Source organism: Ovis canadensis, chromosome 5 (assembly GCF_042477335.2).
Source record: "Ovis canadensis isolate MfBH-ARS-UI-01 breed Bighorn chromosome 5, ARS-UI_OviCan_v2, whole genome shotgun sequence".
NCBI lineage: Eukaryota > Metazoa > Chordata > Mammalia > Artiodactyla > Bovidae > Ovis > Ovis canadensis.
The window spans coordinates 105,919,055-105,942,874 of NC_091249.1; the positions used below are offsets into that span (position 1 = coordinate 105,919,055).

The 23,820-nt window shown below is 37.9% G+C and overlaps 1 protein-coding gene across 20 annotated transcripts in view; it reads right to left on the reverse strand.

The window, feature by feature from the left end:
- ARB2A (ARB2 cotranscriptional regulator A) overlaps positions 1–23,820 on the reverse strand; it is a 409,235-nt gene that overhangs the window by 175,537 nt on the left and 209,878 nt on the right. For all 20 annotated transcript variants that reach the window (XM_069590133.1, XM_069590122.1, XM_069590141.1 and 17 more), the window contains one exon: positions 8,949–9,068. In XM_069590133.1, coding sequence (XP_069446234.1) covers positions 8,949–9,068 — 120 coding nt within the window. The remainder of the gene's footprint in view (positions 1–8,948; positions 9,069–23,820) is intronic.

Sequence of the window (23,820 nt, forward strand, 5' to 3'; positions counted from 1 at the left end):
TCACGTACCTGTTATCCACTGGAATCATGTGTCCACAATATTTAAAGAACTCTTATGACTCAAGAGTAAAATGATAACATAATTAAAAAATGGACAAAATATTTTAACTGATCATTTCTCCGAAACAGACATACAAATGGCCAATACCACATCGAAAGATGCTCAAAGTCATCAATCATAGAGAAAAGCAAATAAAAGCTGCAAGATACCATTTCACCCCAACTAGTACTGCAAAAGTAAAAAAGACAGACAATATATGAGTGTTAGCGGGAATGGAGAAACTGGAACCCTCCTATATTGCTGGTGGGATTCTAAGTATGAGAGTGATGGCCAATGAGTATGGAATTTCTTTTGGGGTGACAAAATGTTCTAAAAATTACATAGTGAAGGTATAAACTGCTGAATTGCATACTTCAAAAATGAATTTCTTGGTATGTGAATTATGTCTCAGTAAACCTCAGGAAATCTCAATTATGTCTCAATACAGATATGAGATTGTATCTCAAAATTTTTTTAAAGTTAAATATGGAAATAAGCAAAAGTAAGCTGATTACTAAATAAAAAGTAATCTTAGACTCATGACAGGATAAAGTAGAGAGTTTCCCAGACTTATTTCAGACACTGCCTTATACTATTACGAGAAGACAGAAAGAATTTGCCTGCCAATACAGCAGATGCAGGTTTGATTCCTGGGTCAGGAAGATCTCCTGGGGAAGGAAATGGCAACCCACTCCAGGACTCTTGCCTGGAGTAAAAATCCCATGGACAAAGGAATCTGGTGGGTAACTAAAGTCCGTGGGGCCGCAGAAGAGTCAGAAATGATTTAGCAACTAAGCAACAACAACAAAGACGATAACTTAGTTTAATAACTTTCCTTTTTGATTGAGAAGACTATACTTTGAAGAATGTGTTACAGAGAGGCAGCTTTTTTGGTCAACCTGTGGTTTGGGTATACCAGCAGAGAGGAAACCGTATAAGAAACTCCAGGAACAAAAGGGGTAATGTTGTCTAATGTGAAAGAACTGATTAGGCAGAATTCCCAAATTAACCAATATTCAAATGGAGGGTAGGAAGAATGAATAAGTTTAATTAGTAAGAGAGTTATTGTTAAGGCTTAAACTCTATAAAATAGTCAATTAACTGTGCAGGTATTCAAGACTTCATATGTTGTTATATATTCTTCCCAAACGTGTGATGGGGGGAATAAAAGCTTTGTTAGGTTCTTTATTCTCAAGCTGTTTCCAGATGATGTGGGCAAGATTTACAGATCAAAGATAATTTAAAAACAAAACTAATTAGTAAAGATTAAATTGTAAAAGATACAAATATTATAGAAAAAAGGGGGGGTTAATTGAGAATACTTTTTGAAAAATCTGGTAAGGAGGAAAATTCTTTCACTTGGGAGGGGGAAATGGCATTAGCAAAAATGAGAATAAGCATATACTAGGGTCCTTTATGGAGAAGGAAATGGCAACCCACTCCAGTGTTCTTGCCTGGAGAATCTCGGGGATGGCAGAGCCTGGTGGGCTGCCATCTCTGGGGTCGCACAGGGTCACACACGACTGAAGCGACTTAGCAGCAGCAGCAGCAGCAGCAGGGTCCTTTAGGAAAGGCAGAGGAACCAGAGATCAAATTGCCAACATCTGCTGGATCATGGAAAAAGCAAGAGAATTCCAGAAAAACATCTATTTCTGCTTTATTGACTAGGCCAAAGCCTTTGACTGTGTGGATCACAATAAACTGTGGAACATTCTGAAAGAGATGGGAATACCAGACCACCTGACCTGCCTCTTGAGAAACCTATATGCAGGTCAGGAAGCAACAGTTAGAACTGGACATGGAACAACAGACTGGTTCCAAATAGGAGAAGGAGTACGTCAAGGCTGTATATGGTCACCCTGCTTATTTAACTTCTATGCAGAGTACATCATGAGAAACGCTGGGCTGGAAGAAGCACAAGCTGGAATCAAGATTGCTGGGAGAAATATCAATCACCTCAGATATGCAGATGACACTACCCTTTCAGCAGAAAGTGAAGAGGAACTAAAAAGCTTGATGAAAGTGAAAGAGGAGAGTGAAAAAGTTGGCTTAAAGCTCAACATTCAGAAAACAAAGATCATGGCACCTGGTCCCATCACTTCATGGGAAATAGATGGGGAAACAGTGAAAACAGTGTCAGACTTTATTTTTTATGGGCTCCAAAATCACTGCAGATGATGATTGCAGCCATGAAATTAAAAGACGCTTACTTCTTGGAAGGAAAGTTATGACCAACCTAGAGAGCATATTCAAAAGCAGAGACATTACTTTGCCAACAAAGGTCCGTCTAGTCAAAGCTATGGTTTATCCAGTGGTCATGCATGGATGTGAGAGTTGGAGTGTGAAGAAAGCTGAGCACTGAAGAACTGATGCTTTTGAACTGTGGTGTTGTAGAAGACTCTTGAGAGTCCACCGGACTGTAAGGAGATAGATCCAACCAGTCCATCCTGAAGGAGATCAGTCCTGGGTGTTCATTGGAAGGACTGATGCTGAGGCTGAAACGCCAATACTTTGGCCACCTGATGCGAAGAGTCGCCTCATTGGAAAAGACTCTGATGCTGGGAGGGATTGGGGTCAGGAGGAGAAGGGGATGACAGAGGATGAGATGGCTGGATGGCATCACCAACTCGATGGACCTGAGTCTGAGTAAACTCCGGAAGTTGGTGATGGACAGGGAGGCCTAGCGTGCTGTGATTCATGGTGTCGCGAAGAGTCAGACACAACTGAGCGACTGAACTGAACTGAGGGTCCTTTAGACTCATGTTTAATGAACAATGATTTAATTCCTAATAACCAGGAATTTCGGAGAAGGCAACGGCAGCCCACTCCAGTGTTCTTGCCTGGAGAATCCCAGGGATGGGAGAGCCTGGTGTGCTGCCGTCTATGGGGTCATACAGAGTCGGACACAACTGAAGTGACTTAGCAGCAGCAGCAGCAGCAACCAGGAATTTTGCAATTTAACCCTCAAACTCTGCTTATACAAAGTGGGTACTTACAGAGAAGGACACACATAAAGGATTTGACCCAACTTATAATTTGCAGGTATCGGAACTAGGATTCAAGCCCAGGTCATCTTCATTTGCTTTCTGTTCTTCCACTACATTGAACTTGGAGGCCCGGGGTAGAGGCACAGAGAGATGAAACAATGGTAATAAGAAATTAGACTAGAACTGAAAGTTGCTACTGGGAAAAATACAGCTGGAAAGAGATAATCAGATTACACAGAAGGTGTTAAAGTGACAGAGAAGATAGGTGAGGTGCGACAATAGGGAGGCAATATGATTCTGGAGGGCTTCCCTGGTGGCTCAGACAGTAAAGTGTCCACCTGGAATGTGGGAGACCTGGGTTTGACCTCTGGGTCCGGAAGATCCCCTGGGAAAGGGAATGGCAACCCACTCCAGTTTACTTGCCTGGAGAATCCCACGGACAGAGGTCGTACAGAGTTGGACACGACTGAGCGACTTCACTTTCTTTCTTACTACGATTCTGGAATGCTTTGGTAGAAAGGGGGTTTCAATAATATCAGGTATACAGGATGGAATGGAGAGAAAAGAGAGCCGGTAGAAAAGTAGGTATGAGTGTAGTGATACTGCTGTGAAATGATGACTTAACAACAGTGGGCACATACAGAAGACATGATCAATATTCCAGAGAGAAAAGAATAAACCCGACAAAATGTATTGGTTGGTTAGTTATGGGACAAAGGAGAAGAGTTAATACAAAAATTGACAAATTGAGCCATTCTTTCCAACAGTTAGACCTCCTAATATTTATTGAAAATCATTTGAGTAGAAGGTAAATCAAATCTCAATACAGAGGTAACTACTGTGAAGCTTAACAAATCACATCTGTATATGAAACTCTCTCCTTTGGTATCTCATTTATTCTATTAGCCATAATTATTAAATATCCAGTATATACAAATATTTTCCCCAATATCTATATATGAGCATAATCACTGTTCATTACTTGTTCTTTATTGTGCTTCGTCTCCCTTCACATCCACTTCAACATGCTTCTGGAGGAGTACACTGGGAAAGATCTTATTCCCTCTTTGTTTTAATTCAGCTTTCCAGATCCGATGTCTTTAAGTCACGGAGAATTTGTTTCCTTAACATCTGACGTGTGCTTCTCCCTTACTGGTCATCTATGTTCATAAAGCCTTTCACTGGATCTTACTTAGGCTCTTGCAACTAACTCCTAAAATTACTGTCATCAACAATCAATCGAAAGACAGTATCTACACTGTATGCAAAGAATTAAACAAAACTGAATACAGGAGGCAGAAATGATATACCCTCTGGTTTCTCTCTGAGGAGCCTACAAAAATAGGAAAACTAAATTGTTTTCACATGAAACTAGAGAAATAAGACAGAGGTTCCATACACAAGTTGCAATCATCCCATGCATTAGCATGCTACTTGTATAATACAGGCAGTCAATGCAGAAATTCAAGTTATATTACAAACGGTGATTTGTTTTTACTGAATTATTTACATTTTAAAGTTGAAAGGTTTTTAAGAAGTATTTTTGGCCTGAGTTGTTTTGACACTCTAATGGCTCAATTTTTCTTTGTTTATAAGCCAGTATTCTACCTCTCCTCAATTCTTGATCCCAAGCAGCCCATATTTTAGGTATTTCCATTGATCACATTAAGCAGATATGCTACCTGTATCCAATTTACTTTGTTCTTTGTAGATAGAATATAAACAATGCTTCTTTAAAGTCATAGTTAATGCATGTCACTAAAGGCAAAAACTAATTCTTTTAGTCCTGTTCCTTCTTCTTTTCAGTGTAAATCCAAATTATGCTCTAGACAATTTTTTAAAGATCAGCTCTTACGACTAGACTGAGGTTGAGTGTCCGCACACAACTTAGTCCAAAAAATAGTCCTCCATCAGCTGCTGAAGGTCAGCTTAGGCTGCCTAGAGGCTAGAGAGCCCAGCATGGAACAATGGCAGGAAAATAGAGTTCCCTTCATTCCTTAATTCACATGCAAGTGAGGTGCCAATCAAGTGCTGACAAGCATGGAGAAACCAAAATCAAAAGTGGGTAGAGATACACGTTCAAAAGGGGCAGTTTTCACACATTTCTAAGAGATGTTTTTAATGGTGGTTGTGAACATACCACTAATGATGTGGAAAAGGATAGAAAAGCAATAAGAAAAATACTAATTTTATATCAACTGAGAGGATGCAATAAGCTAATGAAACACATTTGCTAAAATTGTTTAATGTGTTTTCTAAAAATAGCAGTGATTTCACTTTGACTAAGGAAAGAAATCTGAATGCAAATTGATGTATAGAGCACTGCAAACAGGGAAGGTGAGTTAAAATTCGAAACTGGGCACTGACAAGGAAGCTGACTCATTTCCCAATAAAAAATAGTTTACGCTGGCCTGATTTTGTCAAACTAACCATTATCTACAAAGACAAGAGCCAAATACTGAAATGACTGAGTATGGAGGCAATGCAATCACTTCACAAAGTGGTTGGTGAAAGGGATGACAAAGCTTAAAAACTGGCACTGTTTTTTTAATGACACTTTATTTCTAACAAATGAGTTTAAACTTTTAAAAACGACTGTAAGGCAAATGTAAGCTGCATTAGTTGTAGGTGTTTTTCTAAAAGAATTTGGTAAGTTGTTGATTATGACTACTATTTCTATCTATGACTTATAAAGCAAAATTTATTAGAAATTGAAGGCTTTGACAGTGATGATTTAATAAGAGTAACTTTATGTTATTGCTGTTTATTAGTGTTATTTTAAATACACAGAAAAATAACATAGGATAGACACGTCATTTTTAAAATTCATTATCAATTCATAAAATAAACAGTTCTTTCCTTTTACTTTAAAGACTGAGTGTGAGGATTGCTACCAGAGCTGTCTTATCAATATCTATTTTTACTAGGATTGCAGAAAGTTTAGAGAATTAGAAACTTGAGATGTTACCATATGATGGGAATAAAGGAAGTGAAAGGCATATTTTTAGAATCATCTTTTTCATTGGTTTTGAAAATGAATCTCTTAACTATCTCCTGGATTCTTTAGGCGAATTCTGCACTTCAAGATAGGGTATAATGATAAATTAGGTTCTCAGTTTTAAAAAACAACAATTAGCAAAATATGAAAGGTCTACAACTATTTTGTACTTTATATTTAAAAGTAATTTTTCAGATACCTATTAGTAGTACCTTTAATTTTAAACTCTAATTACACAGAATTTAATAAATGATAAGATATATCTTAGCTCAGGTCCTGACTAGCAAGTACTATTCAAACAATAATCACTAAAAGTAATTACATGTAATATCAAAACTGTAGTAGTCACACAGTTCATATTTAAAAGAAATTTTCTTCAAATTCATTATCCAAAAAAGAATGTGAACTTGAATGAGGATGGTAGGAAAATAATCTCCATGGATTGAAACGTGATGCTACAAACTAGGGACATTCCATCCATAAGAAGGGGTGTGTGCGTGTGTATATGTGTGTGTGTACAGAATCTTGAATCAGGGATACAATTTTCTGATAATTTTTTTTACAAAATTAAACTTTACTGAAATCCAAACGATTTACTGTCCGATGTGTAAAATGTACTACTGAAACAAAAAACTAAACCATAATTTAAGATGTTCACAATCAACTTTTTTGTAAAGTTAATATTAAATATTTCAATCATTGTAAAACAATTTCATATAATACATTTATGTTGAAAAATACTGGGAGGCTGAATATTGTCAACATTTTAAACACCATGAGTTTTCTTCTAAGAATAACCGGGAGACCAGGAAAGAATGTGATTCAGTGTTAGGCAAAAATAAAACGTTTACACATATTTCAATTTTTTGTGTAATATCAATGCTATCTTTCAAAAGTTCTTGAAATTAAGTAGAAACACAATGGCCTTAAATGTATTCATCAAGCTTTGTAAAAAATTTATGTAAAACTAAGTTATTTATTTAGAGGAATTCTTTTCAGTAAGTCACAAACTATTTTTTCTTTAGCTTCCACCATCTATATGCCTTTTTTGCATACCTCTATCAAAGTTACTTGACAATAAGTAGCAAATATCTGAGGCTAACATAATCGAAACATAAACAAGGTATATCACATTAAATAGACTTCTCAGTCCTGGTGTTGCCTGACAGATATGCGCTGTGCCAGTGGTTATATTATATTCCTCCTCCCATGCATGCACCTCCTGCAGAGACAGCAGACTACAGAAGCTGACCCTTACTGAGACCATCTTGTCTCTCTGACAAAGCTCCTTTTTAACTTCTTACTTACTGGTTACTTCCTGTGATGGAGAAAAACTTTAGCTCAGCTTGTGATAATTTCACAGGCCCTGAGGACCCTGACCCTAATAGCCTCAAGGTCAGAAGTCAAGTCTTGTTCTGAAACATCTGTGTGCTTTATATTAAAGTGGAACAAAAGTGCAGAAATATCCACCAGTGTGTGACAAGAAGGACAGGCAAAATAAGACTGACACATGGGTCATCTGTTACTCTGGCATCCTAAGTTTATTTTTAAAACTGTCCAAAATTCACTTAAATTCCAAATTTGATGTTAACTGTCTTAAGCTAAATCAGGAAAATGTATGTTTCACGGAAGTTTTAAATTTGAACAGTCTTGCAGGCCTTCAGACATATTCGAAGCTATTCTATAAAGTCATGAAATTTCATGTTTTATGTAACTTAATGACTTACAGGAAGAAAACATAAGGCACCTAATACATCAGCTATAAATGCATTTATATATATCTGAATGATTAAAAGAACTATTTGAAAGCCAACATTCACATTTTAAAAAGGATGTCATAATTCGTATGTTAGAGAATGATCCTAAGATATCCATTTTGTAGTAAACAAATTCAGCAGAACTAAAAGCACTTGAATATAATTTCTAAACATGAAATCAATTTAAGAAATGAATGATTTCAGTTATTTATAGATCTTAAGAGAGCACAGTATTTGTAAATTTAGGTCAGTTAAAGTATTCTCAGGTGTCACCACTATTTTTTTATCTAAATCACATGGGTAAGCAGTAAGGCATGGGGAAGTTGAAAAGACCACAGATATATAATTTCCACGATGAAGAACAATACATGGCAAAGTTTAGAAACATTAAAAATTAGACCACCAATGCTATGCTGGCTTTTAATGTCCACTTAAGGCTATATGGATTTAAAATTATCAAATGCACTTTATCAGATAAGTCATTTTATTACAGCAATGGTACTTTCCAGTGACATAAGGGGTAATGAACATGGAGCACATTTTTAGGACTGATTATACTTCAGTAATTATTCAGACCTGCACAAACTATGATAATCGTAATACTGTGGTAGAACAGACACCAAATTCAGAAATCTTGGTAATTTTTCTATTATGTACACATATCTTAACTGCAAGAATTGGATTATTTTGAAATGCAGAGATTTTTATGACTAAGCATGGAGTTGCCCTTAACAGTAGATTAACAGAATCTTTCTTATAGTTTTAATACTAATTATATGGATTTTGATCAAGTACTAATTTATAGAGATAGTATAGTCATTAAAGAGTCTCTAGAAATTTTAAACACTTTACAGATAATAGTGCTTCAACGATATACACATACACAGGAATCACAAATATAAAATGCATGGAAAGTGGAGCTATAACGTAGAAATTAAAAAGTGAAATGTAAATAAGAAACAGGCAAAAAGTTGTCTGATTGGCAATGAAAAGCTTTGCACAATAAAAGTACATTCCTTTTCAACAAGATGAAATTCATTACACCAAATACTTAATCTTCATCCTTTATAAATCAATTTCAAGTAACCATAGCGAAAAAATGGGAGTGAAGGCGATAAACCTGTAAGGAGTTTGGAAATTAAAAACAAGAGTTAACTGTGCACTTACCAGTTCAACAAAAGCAAGTCCTCCATAGCTGTGAGCAACAAAAAATACCTTCTCAGCTGCAGACTGGGCTATGAAATGGTCCCACACATAGACTGCATGTTCTTCAGGAGAGCCATTTTCCTATAAGTAAAACAGACATCATGTATTACATACTGCATCTAATTATTATCATAGCAATCAAAAATTAAATTATATGCTTGCTTATGCAGCATAAGAAATATGATAGCAATAGCTCATTCCAAACAATAACAATACAAAAGAACTACAATGGAAATTCAAATTAGGGAATAAATTAGTATTGAGCCATTAGTAAATTACTGCTAAACTTAAGTGCTACTCCAAGCTTCTGAAAGAAAATATTTAAAATTGGCACATTTTGAGGGGAAATGGCTCATTCTCGGTTTATCTGCGATATTAAAATATACCTAACTACATTAGAATTGCATGGCATAGAGTTACAGTAGTCTTTTAAGGCAGTGTAACACTAAGAAACATCAGATACATTTCTATATTTATATCTGAAAATATTTAGAGTATAAATACATCTAAATGATTTGATTTATGAAATTTTAGGTACCCCTGTAAATTGAAAATAAGGAGAAAGTTAACAACAAGTGTTTTCAATTTACATTGTTAAAAATACTTTTCCTGAAATAATTTTCCATATATATTTTATTTCTAGAACTGGGAGGATTTCTAAATGCGTAAACCTGGGACTTTTTCTATTTCTCTTAAGTTGCTGGTGCGCTGTAGTTGCTTGGTCGTGTCTGACTCTGCGACCCCATGGACTGCAGCACGTTCCTCTGTCCATGGGGATTCTCCAGGCAAGAGTACTGGAGTGGGTTGCCATGCCCTCCTCCAGGGGATCCTCCCAACCCAAGGATTGAACCTGGGTCTCCTGCATGGCAGGCAGATTCTTTACCATCTGAGCCACCAGGCAAGTCCAATAAATATATGACTGTTGCTTTAATTCCAAAGGTTCTCCAATAACTTCATTTTACTGTGTTTACTTCTATAGCAAACACAATTTGTGGTTTAACCTAAAATTCAGATAATGTGGAAAACAGTTAAAAAAATACAAACCGATAAAACTAAGACATCATGAAAATATTTTGTACGAATAATTCTTGGGATGCTTTAACACCGAAAGACTGATTCCCTAAGAATGTCATAATACTAGATGATGAACACAATTTATTCACCTTTTCCATCTCAGAAATTTTAAAATATCATGTTACGGTCCCAATGAATGGTTTCACTGGCTCCATAAAAGCTATTATTCCCTAATGTCTATCTCCACCCTGTATTTCTCTCCAGAGCTCCAGACCCAAGGTCATTTCCTTTTGAATGCCCCACAGATACTTCAAGCTCAACCAATTCAACACTTTGATAAAAACATCCTCTCCAAACCTGTGTCACTGTCTTTGCTCCCCACTTCCTGCTCAAATCTGAGCATCATCTTCTATTTCTCTCTCTCTCAAACTCCACATAAAATCAGTAATTAAAACCCTTTTGATTGTCCCCAACCTTCTCTTAAAGCCACCAGTTCTCTCCATTCTCATTTCCTCTGGCTGAGCCTAAGCTCATCCTTTCACAAATGGATGACTGCAACAATCTCCAGTCCAGTTTCCCTGCCTCTAGGATTATCCTAGAGGGTATTACCCATTTAAAGGCCCTCTCCTAACTCTGTAGTGAGAACAACTTTTCAAAAATGCAAATATGGACATGTTGCCATTTGCTCACTCACTGCTTAGAACATTCCAAAGTCTTTTCCTCAGCTCCAGGACCAAGCTTAAACTCAGAATGACACTAGGGCCTTACATGATATGGCTTCTGCCTTGAAATGAATGCACAAAATATGATGATCTAAAAGATACCCTTTTCTCCCCATGAGAGAATGGAAAGAACACTCTCTGTGTTCCAACTGCAGGGAACATCCTGTAATATCGTAGCTGTGCCATACACTTCTTATCTCTGGGCTGTTTTTGATATTATTGTTTGAAAAGTGACCCATATGTTCTGCCTTTGCTTAACCCATCACCTTCACCTGCATCATTCCTACGTGTCTTCAGAACTCAAACTAAGATAATTGCATCTAGCCCCATCACTTCAGGGCAAACAGAAGGGGAAAGGGTGGGAACAGTGACAAATTTCTTCTCCTTGGGCTCTAAAATCACTGTGGATGTGACTGCAGCCATGAAATTAGAATACAGCTGCTCCTCGGCAGGAAACCTACCACAAACCTAGACAGTGTGTTAGAAAGCAAAGACACTGCTTTGCTGAAAAAGGTCCATAGAGTCGAGGCTACGGTCTTTCCAGAGTCACATACGGTTGTGAAAGCTGGACGATAAAGAAGTCAGAGCGCTGAAGAACAGATGCTTTTGAACTGTTGTGCTCGAGAGTCCCTTAGACTGCAAAGAGATCAAACCAGTCAATCTTAAAGGAAATTAACCCTGAATGCTCATTGGAAAGACTGATGCTGAAGCTGAAGCTCCAATATTTTGGCCAACTGATGCGACGAGCCGATTCATTGGAAAAGATCCTGAAGCTGGGAAAGACTGAAAGCAGAAGAGGGTGACAGAGGATGAGATGGTTGGATGGCATTACCAACACGATGGATATGAACTTGGGAAAACTCTGGGAGATGGTGAGGGATAGGAAGGCCTGGTGTGCTGCAGTCCATGGGGTCGCCAAGAGCTGGACATGACTTGGTGACTCAACAACAACTGGAAGGAAGACTTTGTAGACACCTCAGGCCTTAAAACAAAGCAAAACAATGGCCAGTTGTGGATGTGACTGGTGATGGAAGTAAAGTCCAGTGCCGTAAAGAACAATATCGCATAGGAACCTGGAATGTTAGGTCTATGAATCAAGGTAAAATGGAAGTGGTCAAACAGGAGATGGCAAGAGTGAACATTTTAGGAATCAGTGAAATAAAATGGACTGGAATGGGCGAATTTAACTCAGATGACCATTATATCTACTATTGTGAGCAAGAATCCTTTGAAAGAAGTGGAGTAGCACTCATAGTCAACAAAAGAGTTCAAAATGCAGGACTTGGACGTAATGTCAAAAATGAAGAATGATCTCTGTTCGTTTCCAAGGTAAACCATTCAATATCACAGTCATCCAAGTCTATGCCCCAATCAATAATGCTGAAGAAGCTGAAGTTGAACAGGTCTATGAAGACCTACAAGACCTTCTAGAGATAACACCCGCCAAAAGATGTCCTTTTCATCACAGGGGACTGGAATGCAAAAGTAGGAAGTCAAGAGATAGCTGGAGTAACAGGCAAATTTGGTCTTGGAGTACAAAACAAAGTATGGCAAAGGCTAGCAGAGTTCTGCCAAGAGAATGCACTGGTCATAGTAAAAACTCTCTTTCAACAACACAAGAGAAGACTCTACACATGGACACTGCCAGATGGTCCATATTGAAATCAGGCTGATTATATTCTTTGCAGCAGAAGATGGAGAAGCTTTGTAGAGTCAGCAAAAACTAGACCGGGAGCTGACTGTGGCTCAGATCATGAACTGCTTATTGCAAAATACAGACTGAAATTGAAGAAAGTAGGGAAAACCACTGGACCATTCAGGTAAAACCTAAATCAAATCCCTTATGATTATACAGTGGAAGTAACAAACAGATTCAAGGTATTGCTATACCTTGATCTATTGATATACCTTAATATACCAAGCTCTGATAGATGAGTGCTTATTGCTATACCTTCATCGATTGATATACCTTGATATACCAAGATCTGATAGACAGAGTGCCTGAACTATGAATGGAGGTTTGTGACACTGTACAGGAGGCAGGGATCAAGATCATCCACAAGAAAAAGAAATGCAAAAAGGCAAAATGGTTGCCTGAGGAGGCCTTACAAATAGCTGAGAAGAGAAGAGAAGCTAAAGGCAAAGGAGAAAAGGAAAGATATACCCATGCGAATGCAGAGTTCCAAAGAATAGCATGGAGAGATAAGAAAGCCTTCCTCAATTATCAGTGCAAAGAAATAGAGGAAAACAACAGAACTGGAAAGACTAGAGATCTCTTCAAGAAAATTAGAGATACCAAGGAAACATTTCATGCAAAGATGGACACAATTAAGAACAGAAATGGTATGGACTTAACAGAAGCAGAAGATATTAAGAAGAGGTGGCAAGAATACACAAAGAATTATTAAAAAAAAAAATCTTCATGACCCAGATAACCACAATGGTGTGATCACTCACCCAGAGCCAGACAGCCTGGAATGAGAAGTCAAGTGGGACTTAGGAAGCATCACTATGAACAAACCTAGTGGAGGTGATGGAATTTCAGCTGAGCTATTTCAAATCCTATAAGATGATGCTGTGAAAGTGCTGCACTCAATACGCCAGCGAAGTTGGAAAACTCAGCAACATTGACAGGACTGGAAAAAGTCAGTTTTCATTTCAATCCCAATGAAAGGCAATGCCAAAGAATGTTCAAACTGTCACACAATTGTATTCATCTCATATGCTAGTTGAGTAATACTCAAAATTCTCTAAGCCAGGCTTCAACAGTATGTGAACCATGAACTTCCAGATGTTCAAGCTGGATTTAGAAAAGGCAGAGGAACCAGAGATCATATTGCCAACACCCTGGACCATCGAAAAAGCAAGAGAGTTCCACAAAAACATCTACTTCTGCTTTATTGACTAAGTGAAAGCCTTTGACTATGTGGTTCACAATAAACTGTGGAAAATTCTTTAAGAGATGGGAATACCAGACCACCTGACATTCCTCCTGAGAAATCTGTATGCAGGTCAAGATTAGTGCAACAGTGAGACATGGAAGAACAGACTGGTTCCAAATCGGGAAAGGAATATGTCAAGGTTGTATACTGTCACTCTGCTTATTTAACTTATATTCAGAGTACATCATGTGAAATGCCAGGCTGGATGAAGCACAAGCTGGAATCAAGATTGCCAGGAGAAATATCAATAACCTCAGATATGCAGATGACACCACCCTTATGGCAGAAAGCAAAAAACTAAAGAGCCTCTTGATGAAAGTGAAAGAGGAGAGTGAAAAAGTTGGCTTAAAAGTCAACATTCAGAAAACTCAAATCATTGCATCTGGTCCCATGACTTCATGGCAAGTAGATGGGGAAACAGTGGAAACTGAGAGACTTTATTTTTGGGGGCTCCCAAATCACTGCAGATGGTGACTGCAGCCATGAAATTAAAAGATGATTGCTCTTTGGAATTAAAGTTATTGCCAAACTAGACAGCATATTAAAAAGCAGAAGACATTACTTTGCTAACAAAGATCTGTCTAGTCAAAGCTATGGTTTTTCCAGTAGTCATGTATGGATGTGAGAGTTGGACTATAAAGAAAGCTGAGCACTGAAGAATTGATGCTTTTCGACTGTGGTGTTGGAGAAGACTCTTCAGAGTCCTTTGGATTGCATGGAGATCCAACCAGTCCATCCTAAAGAAAATCAGTCCTGAATATTCTTTGGAAGGACTGATGCTGAAGCTGAAACTCCAATACTTTGGCCCCCTGATGCGAAAAACTGATTCATTGGAAAAGACCCTGATGCTGGGAAAGATTGGAGGCAGGAGGAGAAGGAGATGACAGAGAATGAGATGGTTGGATGGCATCATTGACTCAATGGACATGAGTCTGAGCAAGCTCCAGGAGATGGTGATGGACAGGGAGGCCTGGCGCAATGCAGTCCATGGGATGGCAAAGATTGGACACAACTGAGTGACTGAACTGAACTTGGCCTTAATAATTTAGTGTGCATTAGTTTAAAAAGTAGGAAAATATTTATTAAAATCAGGATACTGGTTTACTCTGAGAAGAGAAACAGTTGTGATTGGGAAATAGACTTCTAGTGGCTGGAAGTATTTCATTTCTTTCCTGGGATGGTAGCTACACAAATGTGTTCTTTATAGTTACAGTTAAAATTACTAACACATACCAAGCAGTTTTTTGTATATATATAGAATGTAACCATAGAATTTATTCTGTAAACCTTTTAGAGTGAAGAAAGGTATTGTTAATAATTGTACTGGGAAAACAGGTCTAAACTGGAACAATCTAGAGAAAACCCAGACATCTGATTTCCCTAGTTATATCTCACAATGAAATGTAAAAACAAAACAGGAAGACAGATAACAGTTTCTATGTGCTGGTAGTTGGCAGAACTAACAATTTCAAATATCTGTGATGGTCCTAAATATTCTCCTATATAGAGAGACAGAATTAAAAACACATAGGAAATTAGATTACTCTGCGCCATCTAGGTTCTGTGCTGAAAGTGGGGATGTCAGGATGATAAGCAAGCCACGATCCTGACCTTCACTGTGTTTGCCATTTCATAAATGTGCTAACATACAAAGACAGGAGAGGGCGTAGTGTGTAAGGAGCATTACTTTCTCTATTGTTGACGGACTGTCTTCACACAAGTCCAACGGGTCTACTATAAACCCACACTACTTGATATCAGCGAAGCCCTCCCTGTTTTCTTCTCACAGTCAAAAATCCTTCCTGTATACTGTTGAGAGTCTATCTGCCCTTTCTGTTTCATTCCCATCTATTCCGAGTCCTCCAACAATGAATTTTAACTAGTCTCATTTCTTCTAGTCTTTCCCATTACTTTTTGCCAGATTAATCTTCCTGAAGCCTAGCTCTGATGCACTCACTCTCTTGTCTTAAAGGTCATTTACCAAAACGGTTGCCATTGCCTACAAAACAAACAACTATAACTGGAACTCTTTAGCCACCGTCTTTAAACTCTACCTTTCCAGCCTTCCTTCTTACTATTTGCAAGGATCTTATTCATGCTCCAGGAAAAACTGAAATATACATGAATAGTCTGAAAATCCTAGAGAAAAACTCTACCATGAAATACAGTCTGGGATCTCATGAGTAATGCAGCTCAGACTAGGAAAAAACTAGACATGAGAACACTTCCAAGGCAGCAGTTCAGCATTTCATAGATAAAGTAGTAGACTATCCCACTACTTAGACTGATGGCAGAGTGAATGGGAAGCAAGGGATGGACTAACTGATTACAGAGGAAAAATCAACAAAACGTTGTGACTCAGGATATAAGGGAAATTCCCAACCGGGTCCAAACGAACCATCTATGACTAAAGGAGACTTAAGAACCAACAGCTCTTTCCACTGTTCAAATGTAAAGACTACTGTTTGCAGAGATTAGTATTACAGTTGATTTTTTTCATCCACAGTCTATGGAGATGATACATATTAAAATGGTTTAGGAGTAGCAGGAAAAAGAAATCTGAAGTATTCATGTGCCCTGAGTATTTCAATATTTTCAGCCTGACTCCTAAGCTCATCAAATTATTGTTCAGTTTTAAACCTAAAATTAAAAACCTAATGTTCTAAAAAGCCTAACTCAATTGAAGAAAAAAAAATGCCTATAATATCCACTTAGGGGGTTATCCATAGGCACAACTAAACCATTATACAGGATTATTCTAGGCCATACTTGACATACATTGACATAAAAAGATCCAGGAAAGGGAATCACAGTTTGCCATCAGGGAAGCACCAGGCATTCCTTTTAATGGAAACTCCCTAGCAGTTCCTATAGCAGACACAACAGAGAACTTTGCGGGGGTTACTGTGTTTGTCCCACAGGGTATTAGCTCAGGAATGAGGGAATCAGGCTCACCTTGGGCAGAGACAGGAGTAATACTGCCTTAAAGTTTTATAACCTACGGAAGCTAATGCCTCTAGAAACAACACCAAAATGGTTGTCTGAGGAGGCCTTACAAATAGCTGAGAAGAGAAGAGAAGCTAAAGGCAAAGGAGAAAAGGAAAGAGATAACCCACGTGAATGCAGAGTTCCAAAGAATAGCACAGAGAGATAAGAAAGCTTTCCTCAATTATCAATGCAAATAAATAGAGGAAAACAACAGAATTGGAATGACTAGAGATCTTGTCAAGAAAATTAGATACTAAGGGAACATTTCATGCAAAGATGAACACAATACAGGACAAAAACGGTATAGACCTAACAGAAGCAGAAGACATTAAGAAGAGGTGACAAGAATACACAGAAGAACTATACAAAAAGATCTTCACGACCCAGATAACCATGATGGCGAGATCACTCACCCAGAGCCAGACATCCTGGAATACAACGTCAAGTGGGCCTTAGGAAGCATCACTATGAACAAAGCTAGTGGAAGTGATGGAATTCCAGTTGAGCTGTTTCAAATCCTGAAAGATGATGCTGTGAAAGTGCTGCACTCAATATGCTACCACATTTGGAAAACTCAGCAGTGACCACAGGACTGGAAAAGGTCAGTTTTCATTCCAATCCCAAAGAAAGGCAATGCCAAAGAATGCTCAAACTACCGTACAATTGCACTCATCTCACACACTGGCAAAGTAATGCTCAAAATTCTCCAAGCCAGGCTTCAACAGTACGTGAACCCTGAACTTCCAGATGTTCAAGCTGGATTTAGAAAAGGAAGAACCAAAGATCAAATTGCCAACATTCAGTGGATCATTGAAAAAGCAAGAGAGTTCCAGAAAAACATCTATTTCTGCTTTATTGACTATGCCAAAGCCTTTGACTGTGTGGATCACGATAAACTCTGGAAACTTCTTAAAGAGATGGGAATATCAGACCACCTGACCTTCCTCCTGAGAAATCTGTATGCAGGTCAAAAAGCAAGTTAGAACTGGACATGGAAGAACAGACTGGTTCCAAATTGGGAAAGGAGTATGTCAAGGCTGTATACTGTCACCCTACTTATTTAGCTTATATGCAGAGTACACCATGCAAAATGTCAGGCTGGATGAAGCACAAGCTGGAATCAAGATCACCAGGAGAAATATCAATATCCTCAGATACGCAGATGACACCACTCTTACGGCAGAAAATGAAGAACTAAAGAGACTCTTGATGAAAGTGAAAGAGGGTAAAAAAGTTGACTTAAAATTCAACATTCAAAAAATGAAGATCATGGCATCCAGTCTCATCATTTCATGGCAAATGACAAGGAAACAATGGAAACAGTGAGAGACTTTATTTTGGGGGGCTCCCAAATCACTGCAGATGGTGACTGCAGCCATGAAATTAAAAGACGCTTGCTCCTTGGAAGAAAAGTTATGACCAAACTAGACAGCATATTAAAAAGCAGAGACATTACTTTGCCAACAAAAGTCCATCTATTCAAAGCTATGGTTTTTCCAGTAGTCATGTATGGATGTGAGAGTTGGACTATCAAGAAAGCTGAACACTGAAGAATTGATGATTTTGAACTGGGTTGTTGGAGAAGACTCTTGAGAGTCCCTTGGACTGCAAGGAGATCAAACAAGTCCATCTGAAAGGAAATCAGTCCTAAATATTCACTGGAAGGACTGATGTTGAAGCTGAAACTCCAATACTTTGGCTACCTGATGCGAAAAATTGACTCATTTGAAAACACCCTGATGCTGAGAAAGATTGAAGGCAGGAGGAGAAGGGGACGACAGAGGATGAGATGGTTGGATGACATCAACGACTCGATGGACATGAGTTTGAATATACCTCAGGAGTTGGTAATGGACTGGGAGGCCTGGGGCGCTGCAGTCAATGGGGTGGCACAGAGTCAGACCCAACTGAGCAAGCGAACTGAGCTGATAGGTGCTGATTCCAAGAGAATTCTCCAACAAACTTCCCACATGCAACTTCAGAATTTTTTATCTGGGAAACTCAATGTAAGACACCACTTTATTAGGGTTCCAGAGACACAGAGCTAGAAGGTTAACTGAAGGTCAGATTCTCATATAGAAAGGGAGTTTTACTAACCCTTGACTGATAGCATCTTACAAGAAATATATGGAAAGTATTTAATCTCTTTATAAGTATTATTATCCTGCCTATGTCTAAAACTACTGTAAAATACTCTTGGCTCAAGTTTACGTTAGTTCCACTATTAGCTATGTAAGCTTAAACTGAATCCTGTACTATTTCATTGGTTCTTCTCTATTCTGTTATTTATTTAACATGACACGTCACGTCTTCCTTCTAGAATATGAGCAATTTGAAGATACATTGTTTCAGATTCTGCCTATAAATTAGAAAACATGCTATAGACATTTAATAAATGACTAACAATGCTAGTATTATTGGCAATGATACTGCTGACAAAGTACCATGAAGTGCATTTCAAAAGGAATATTCCAACTCCATTCCAGGAATCTAGATTCTAATAATCTGGAAAGTGGAAAATGATGGTTGTTTGGTGATGTTCATCATTGCCTTATGTACAGAAAAAAGTGTATCTGGATGATGCCTAAATAGCCAACAATGCAAAAATAAATATTTAAGCAAGTTAATACTTCTAACGAAATATTATATAGCTATTCAATGAGATTATAAAATAGTACACGCAGTTCATCTAATTTTATAGGCGGTATAATTTTCACTGTTGGAAAAAGGCTTGAAAAAGACTAGATAGAGTCAAAAAGATTAAAAGCAGCTGCTTATGGATGGCGGGATTGTGAATATTTTCTATTCTCAGCTCCTTTAGATCTTTCTGGACTTTCCAAAGCTAGTACAAAAAGAATGCTCTTTATAATAAAGCAAGTAAACAACAACAACAAAAATGAGAAATCATACTGAAGAACTAGTGCTGGCTTCTTAGAGGGTATATGACTCTGAGCAGGAGCTCTACATCTAACAAATTCTAACATCTGTACTGAACCCACCGCACATTTACAAGCTGCAAATCAAAAGGCTTGTTTCAAACTGGTGCAAGAGCAAAAAGCGATGGCTGCAAAAAGAGAAAACCCACAGAAACTGGAAGAGCAGATACAGCGCAAGGAGACGAAGACTACCAGCACCGTAACTGAGCATGGTGAGGGACAGTACTGCGTCTAAAGCACCCCGACTGACAGGAGCAACAGCGACCTTGAACTGCCCAAAGAAAGCTGACACTACATGAGATTCACATCTGAAGGGCACGTGACAGACAAGTAAGCAGCTTAATTCAAAATATTATTTTTAAAGAGAAATAATAAAGGAGATAAACCTTAGCTATAAAAAAAATCTGGCTTCCTTATGTGACTGTTCCCCAAGACTTTCACAAATTTATGGCTTCTTGTTTTTTTTTTTTTACTATTCACAGTGTTTAGTAGAGTCATATCCTCATCCTTATCAGTTCAGTTCAGTCGCCCAGCCATGTCCAACTCTTTGCGACCCCATGAACTGCAGCACGCCAGGCCTCTCTGTCCATCACCAACTCCCAGAGTTCACTCAAACTCATGTCCATCATGTCAGTGATGCCATCCAGCCATCTCATTCTCTGTCGTCCCCCATCCTTATGAGATGTAACAAATTCTGCCAAACGTGCTGCCTCCCGCAGCAGTTATGTACAATAATGGCAGCACAGGAACTAATAAACTTAGAGTAGTTTTTAATATACATTTCTGACAGATTACATTATGAAAATTCCATTTTATAAATAAGGTGGTGCTGTTCCAAGGCACATTTGTGTCATTCCAACCTGCAGCCCACACCGTGTCCACAATCATTATATATTTATAAACCATAATCCAGACAGTGTATACTATCAGTAATGTATTTTGAAGCTAAACAGATTTCAATAGGAAAGACTTTCTAATATGCCTCAATTACAGAAATGCAAACATACTAAATCTGCTTTACAGGTTTCTCCATGAATTTCATATCAGAGTGCATTTTGTATTGCACTTCAAGCTGGATGATTTTAGAATATGCAAATGTACAAAGTGCATGAAAAGACAAAAAGTAAATCCATTAATTAGAATTTGCTAGTGGCAGAATGCATAGAATATTTACACTGCGGAACTCAGCAGTATTCAGAGTACAGGTTGAATTTCCTGACGCACTCTTGCCATCATTAATTCTTAAATGCCAAACAGAAGTGATACAGTAACCAAAGCCTTATCAACTATGCCAGATTCTACTACCTAGGCATTGCAGGCTCTGCATTTATGATGGACTACCTGAGCTGATAACACATGGAATTATCTAAACAACATTTGCATATTTGTGTAATTATTTTCTAAGGTTAATTAGCTCCTGTAAAGTATTTCGCCCTTTGAGACTGCTTACAGTGACAGGTTCACATATTTTCTGAACCACTGCCAAATTTGACAGATTTCTCTTCAGCTAACCTGTTGCTATGAAGTTATAAAATGAATGCTCCTATAGTATATATTTTAAACTTATAACTGACTTTTGGAAAGCAAAATGAAAATTGAATGAATTTCAGGGTTTTTTAAAAAAATCATCCACTTTTAAAATCCAAACTTCAAGATTATTTTGTTTTACTTCATATAAATATTTCTGTGATTACAATGGTAAATAAGCACATCTACTAAGAGAGCTACTCTATGAATAATAAAGTCTAGCATTTTTCACTGTAAATCAGCACATACCTATGCCATTAGCTCCAGCTGTGTTGCCTATGTCTCACACACACACACACACACACACACACAAACCCTTCACTAGCTGCCCTTAGTACTACCACTGATTTGCTATTTACACTGGAGACATCAGCTGGAGAAAGAACACTAATATAAAATCCACACTTTTTTATGACAAAATTTACAAATCAACGTTATTTCTTTTTAAAAAGCTAAGACCTCATTAGGTAAAATATGGCTCAATAAAATCCAAATGGGAAGCAGGTATCCAAGACAGAGGGATTTATGAGGATGAAAAACGTTAAGTTATACTTCCTTGCACCCAAGCAATCCACAGGTACAAGATAAAAGAAAATTTATATTCTTAGGAACTGGCCAGTAGGGTATGCTTCCGGAAGAAATGTAACACAAATACCATATGGCCCTAATTCAGAAAGACACATAGAAGAATATCATATGATTCAGCTTTAAAATTTGGAGGAAAAGAGTATAAATTGTACATTAGTACAGAACAAAACATTTATAAGAACAGTTATGCGTAAAATATATTTTATAATATCATATGGAATTAATTTTACCTTAACCCAGCTAAATACTTTAAATTAAAAATTTATCTTCCTTTTTTGCATATTTTAAATGAGTTATCTTTTTAAAAGTATAGGCATTTGTGTTTAATGATGATTAAAAGACTAGGAGTATATACAAATGCATAAAACTCATTTACAGCATACATCTAATGAAAACATCTTCAAAAATAAAGGACCATTATTTTGTCTTTAAATAGTAAGTGGAACCATATGAAGTTACCAACATTAGACATTTTTGACCTTAAAAATGGCAATTTCATATGATTCTACCTTAAACATAAGAAAATAAACAGAAGAAACTATAAACTAGAGAGATCTTGAAGGTACTCATTTTCTTCCTGCCTTTTAGGTGTTATGATATTATTATTATTGACAGCCATCAGTCTTGGAGACAGATTCAAGGCTACCCTACTTGTCAATATGGCTATACTTAATAAATTACGAGTGAGTGAGTGAGTGAAGTCACTCAGTCGTGTCCGACTCTTTGTGACCCCCATGGACAGTAGCCTACAAGGCTTCTCCATCCATGGGATTCTCCAGGCAAGAATATTGGAGTGGGGTGCCATTTCCTTCTCCAGGGGATCTTCCCAACCCAGGCTCCTGCATTGCAGACAGATGCTTTACCGCCTGAGCCACCAGGGAAGTAAGAAATTCATAATGATTACAACTGACAAAGGATTGGTATTCAGAAGCAAGTCAAACACATGTGAATTTCATAGATATTTCAAGTTCATCATGTCCAAAAGTAAACTCTGCATTGGGTTCCCAAATCCTATTATCTGTTCTTTCTTTTTCATCTTGTCAAGTGGTACCTCCAATAACCCAGTTGTTCAAGCCAAAAATTTGGAAGTCATCCTTGACATCCTCCTCTTCCTCTTTACTGATCCAACTTATTTATATTCCAAAATATTTCTAGAATCCATAAACTTCTCTTAATTTCTACTCTTACTATCTCAGCCCAAGCTATCACCAACTTTTGCCTAAGACAATAACCACTTGGGCTTCCCTGGTGTCTTAGCTGGTAAAGAATTCTCCTGCAATGCAGGAGATGTGTGTTCGATCCCTGGGTTGGGAAGATCCCCTGCAGAAGGGAATGGCTATCCACTCCAGTATTCTGGCCTGGAGAATTCCACAGGAAGCAAGGGGACTATAGGGGACTGAATTCTGAAAAGTGCTGAATTGAGGTAGGCAGAACATTAAGTTGGATAAAGAAAGTTAACTGACACATAAGTACCCACTGAGGATACAGGATTTAATACCTGCTTAAATTTTCTATCGTTACATAATACCACAAACTTAGGGGCTTAAAGAAACACATTAATTTATTACCTTACAGTTCTGTGTATTAGACACAGGTATTGACATAGGTCTCAATGAGCTAAAACCAAAGAGTCCATTCTGGAGGCTCTAAGGGAAAAAATCCATGTCCTTGTCTTTTCCAGCTTCTACAGTCTGCCCCCTTGGTTTGCTGCCCCCTTCCTCCATCTGAAAGCCAGAAGCCTCGCACCTTTCTAGACATTCTTCCATAGTCACAGCTCCCTCGCTTCTATTTCTGCCTTTTTTTCCCCACGTTTAAGAACTTGTGTGATTACAGTGGGTTTACCCGGATAATCCAGGATAATCTCCCTATTTTAAGGTCCTTAATCATATCTGCAAAATTCCTTCACCATGTAAAATAACATACTCACTGGTTTCGGGGACCAGGATGTAGACATCTTTGGAGGCCATTATGCTACCTACCACAACATCCTAGCAATAACCCTGGGGAGACAGTAATGCTCTTAGAAGCTTGAAGAAAGTAATGACGTATACCAAGTGAAGATCTTTGTATCACATGGTATCACTCACCGGACAGTGTGCATCATAGAAGAGAAAAT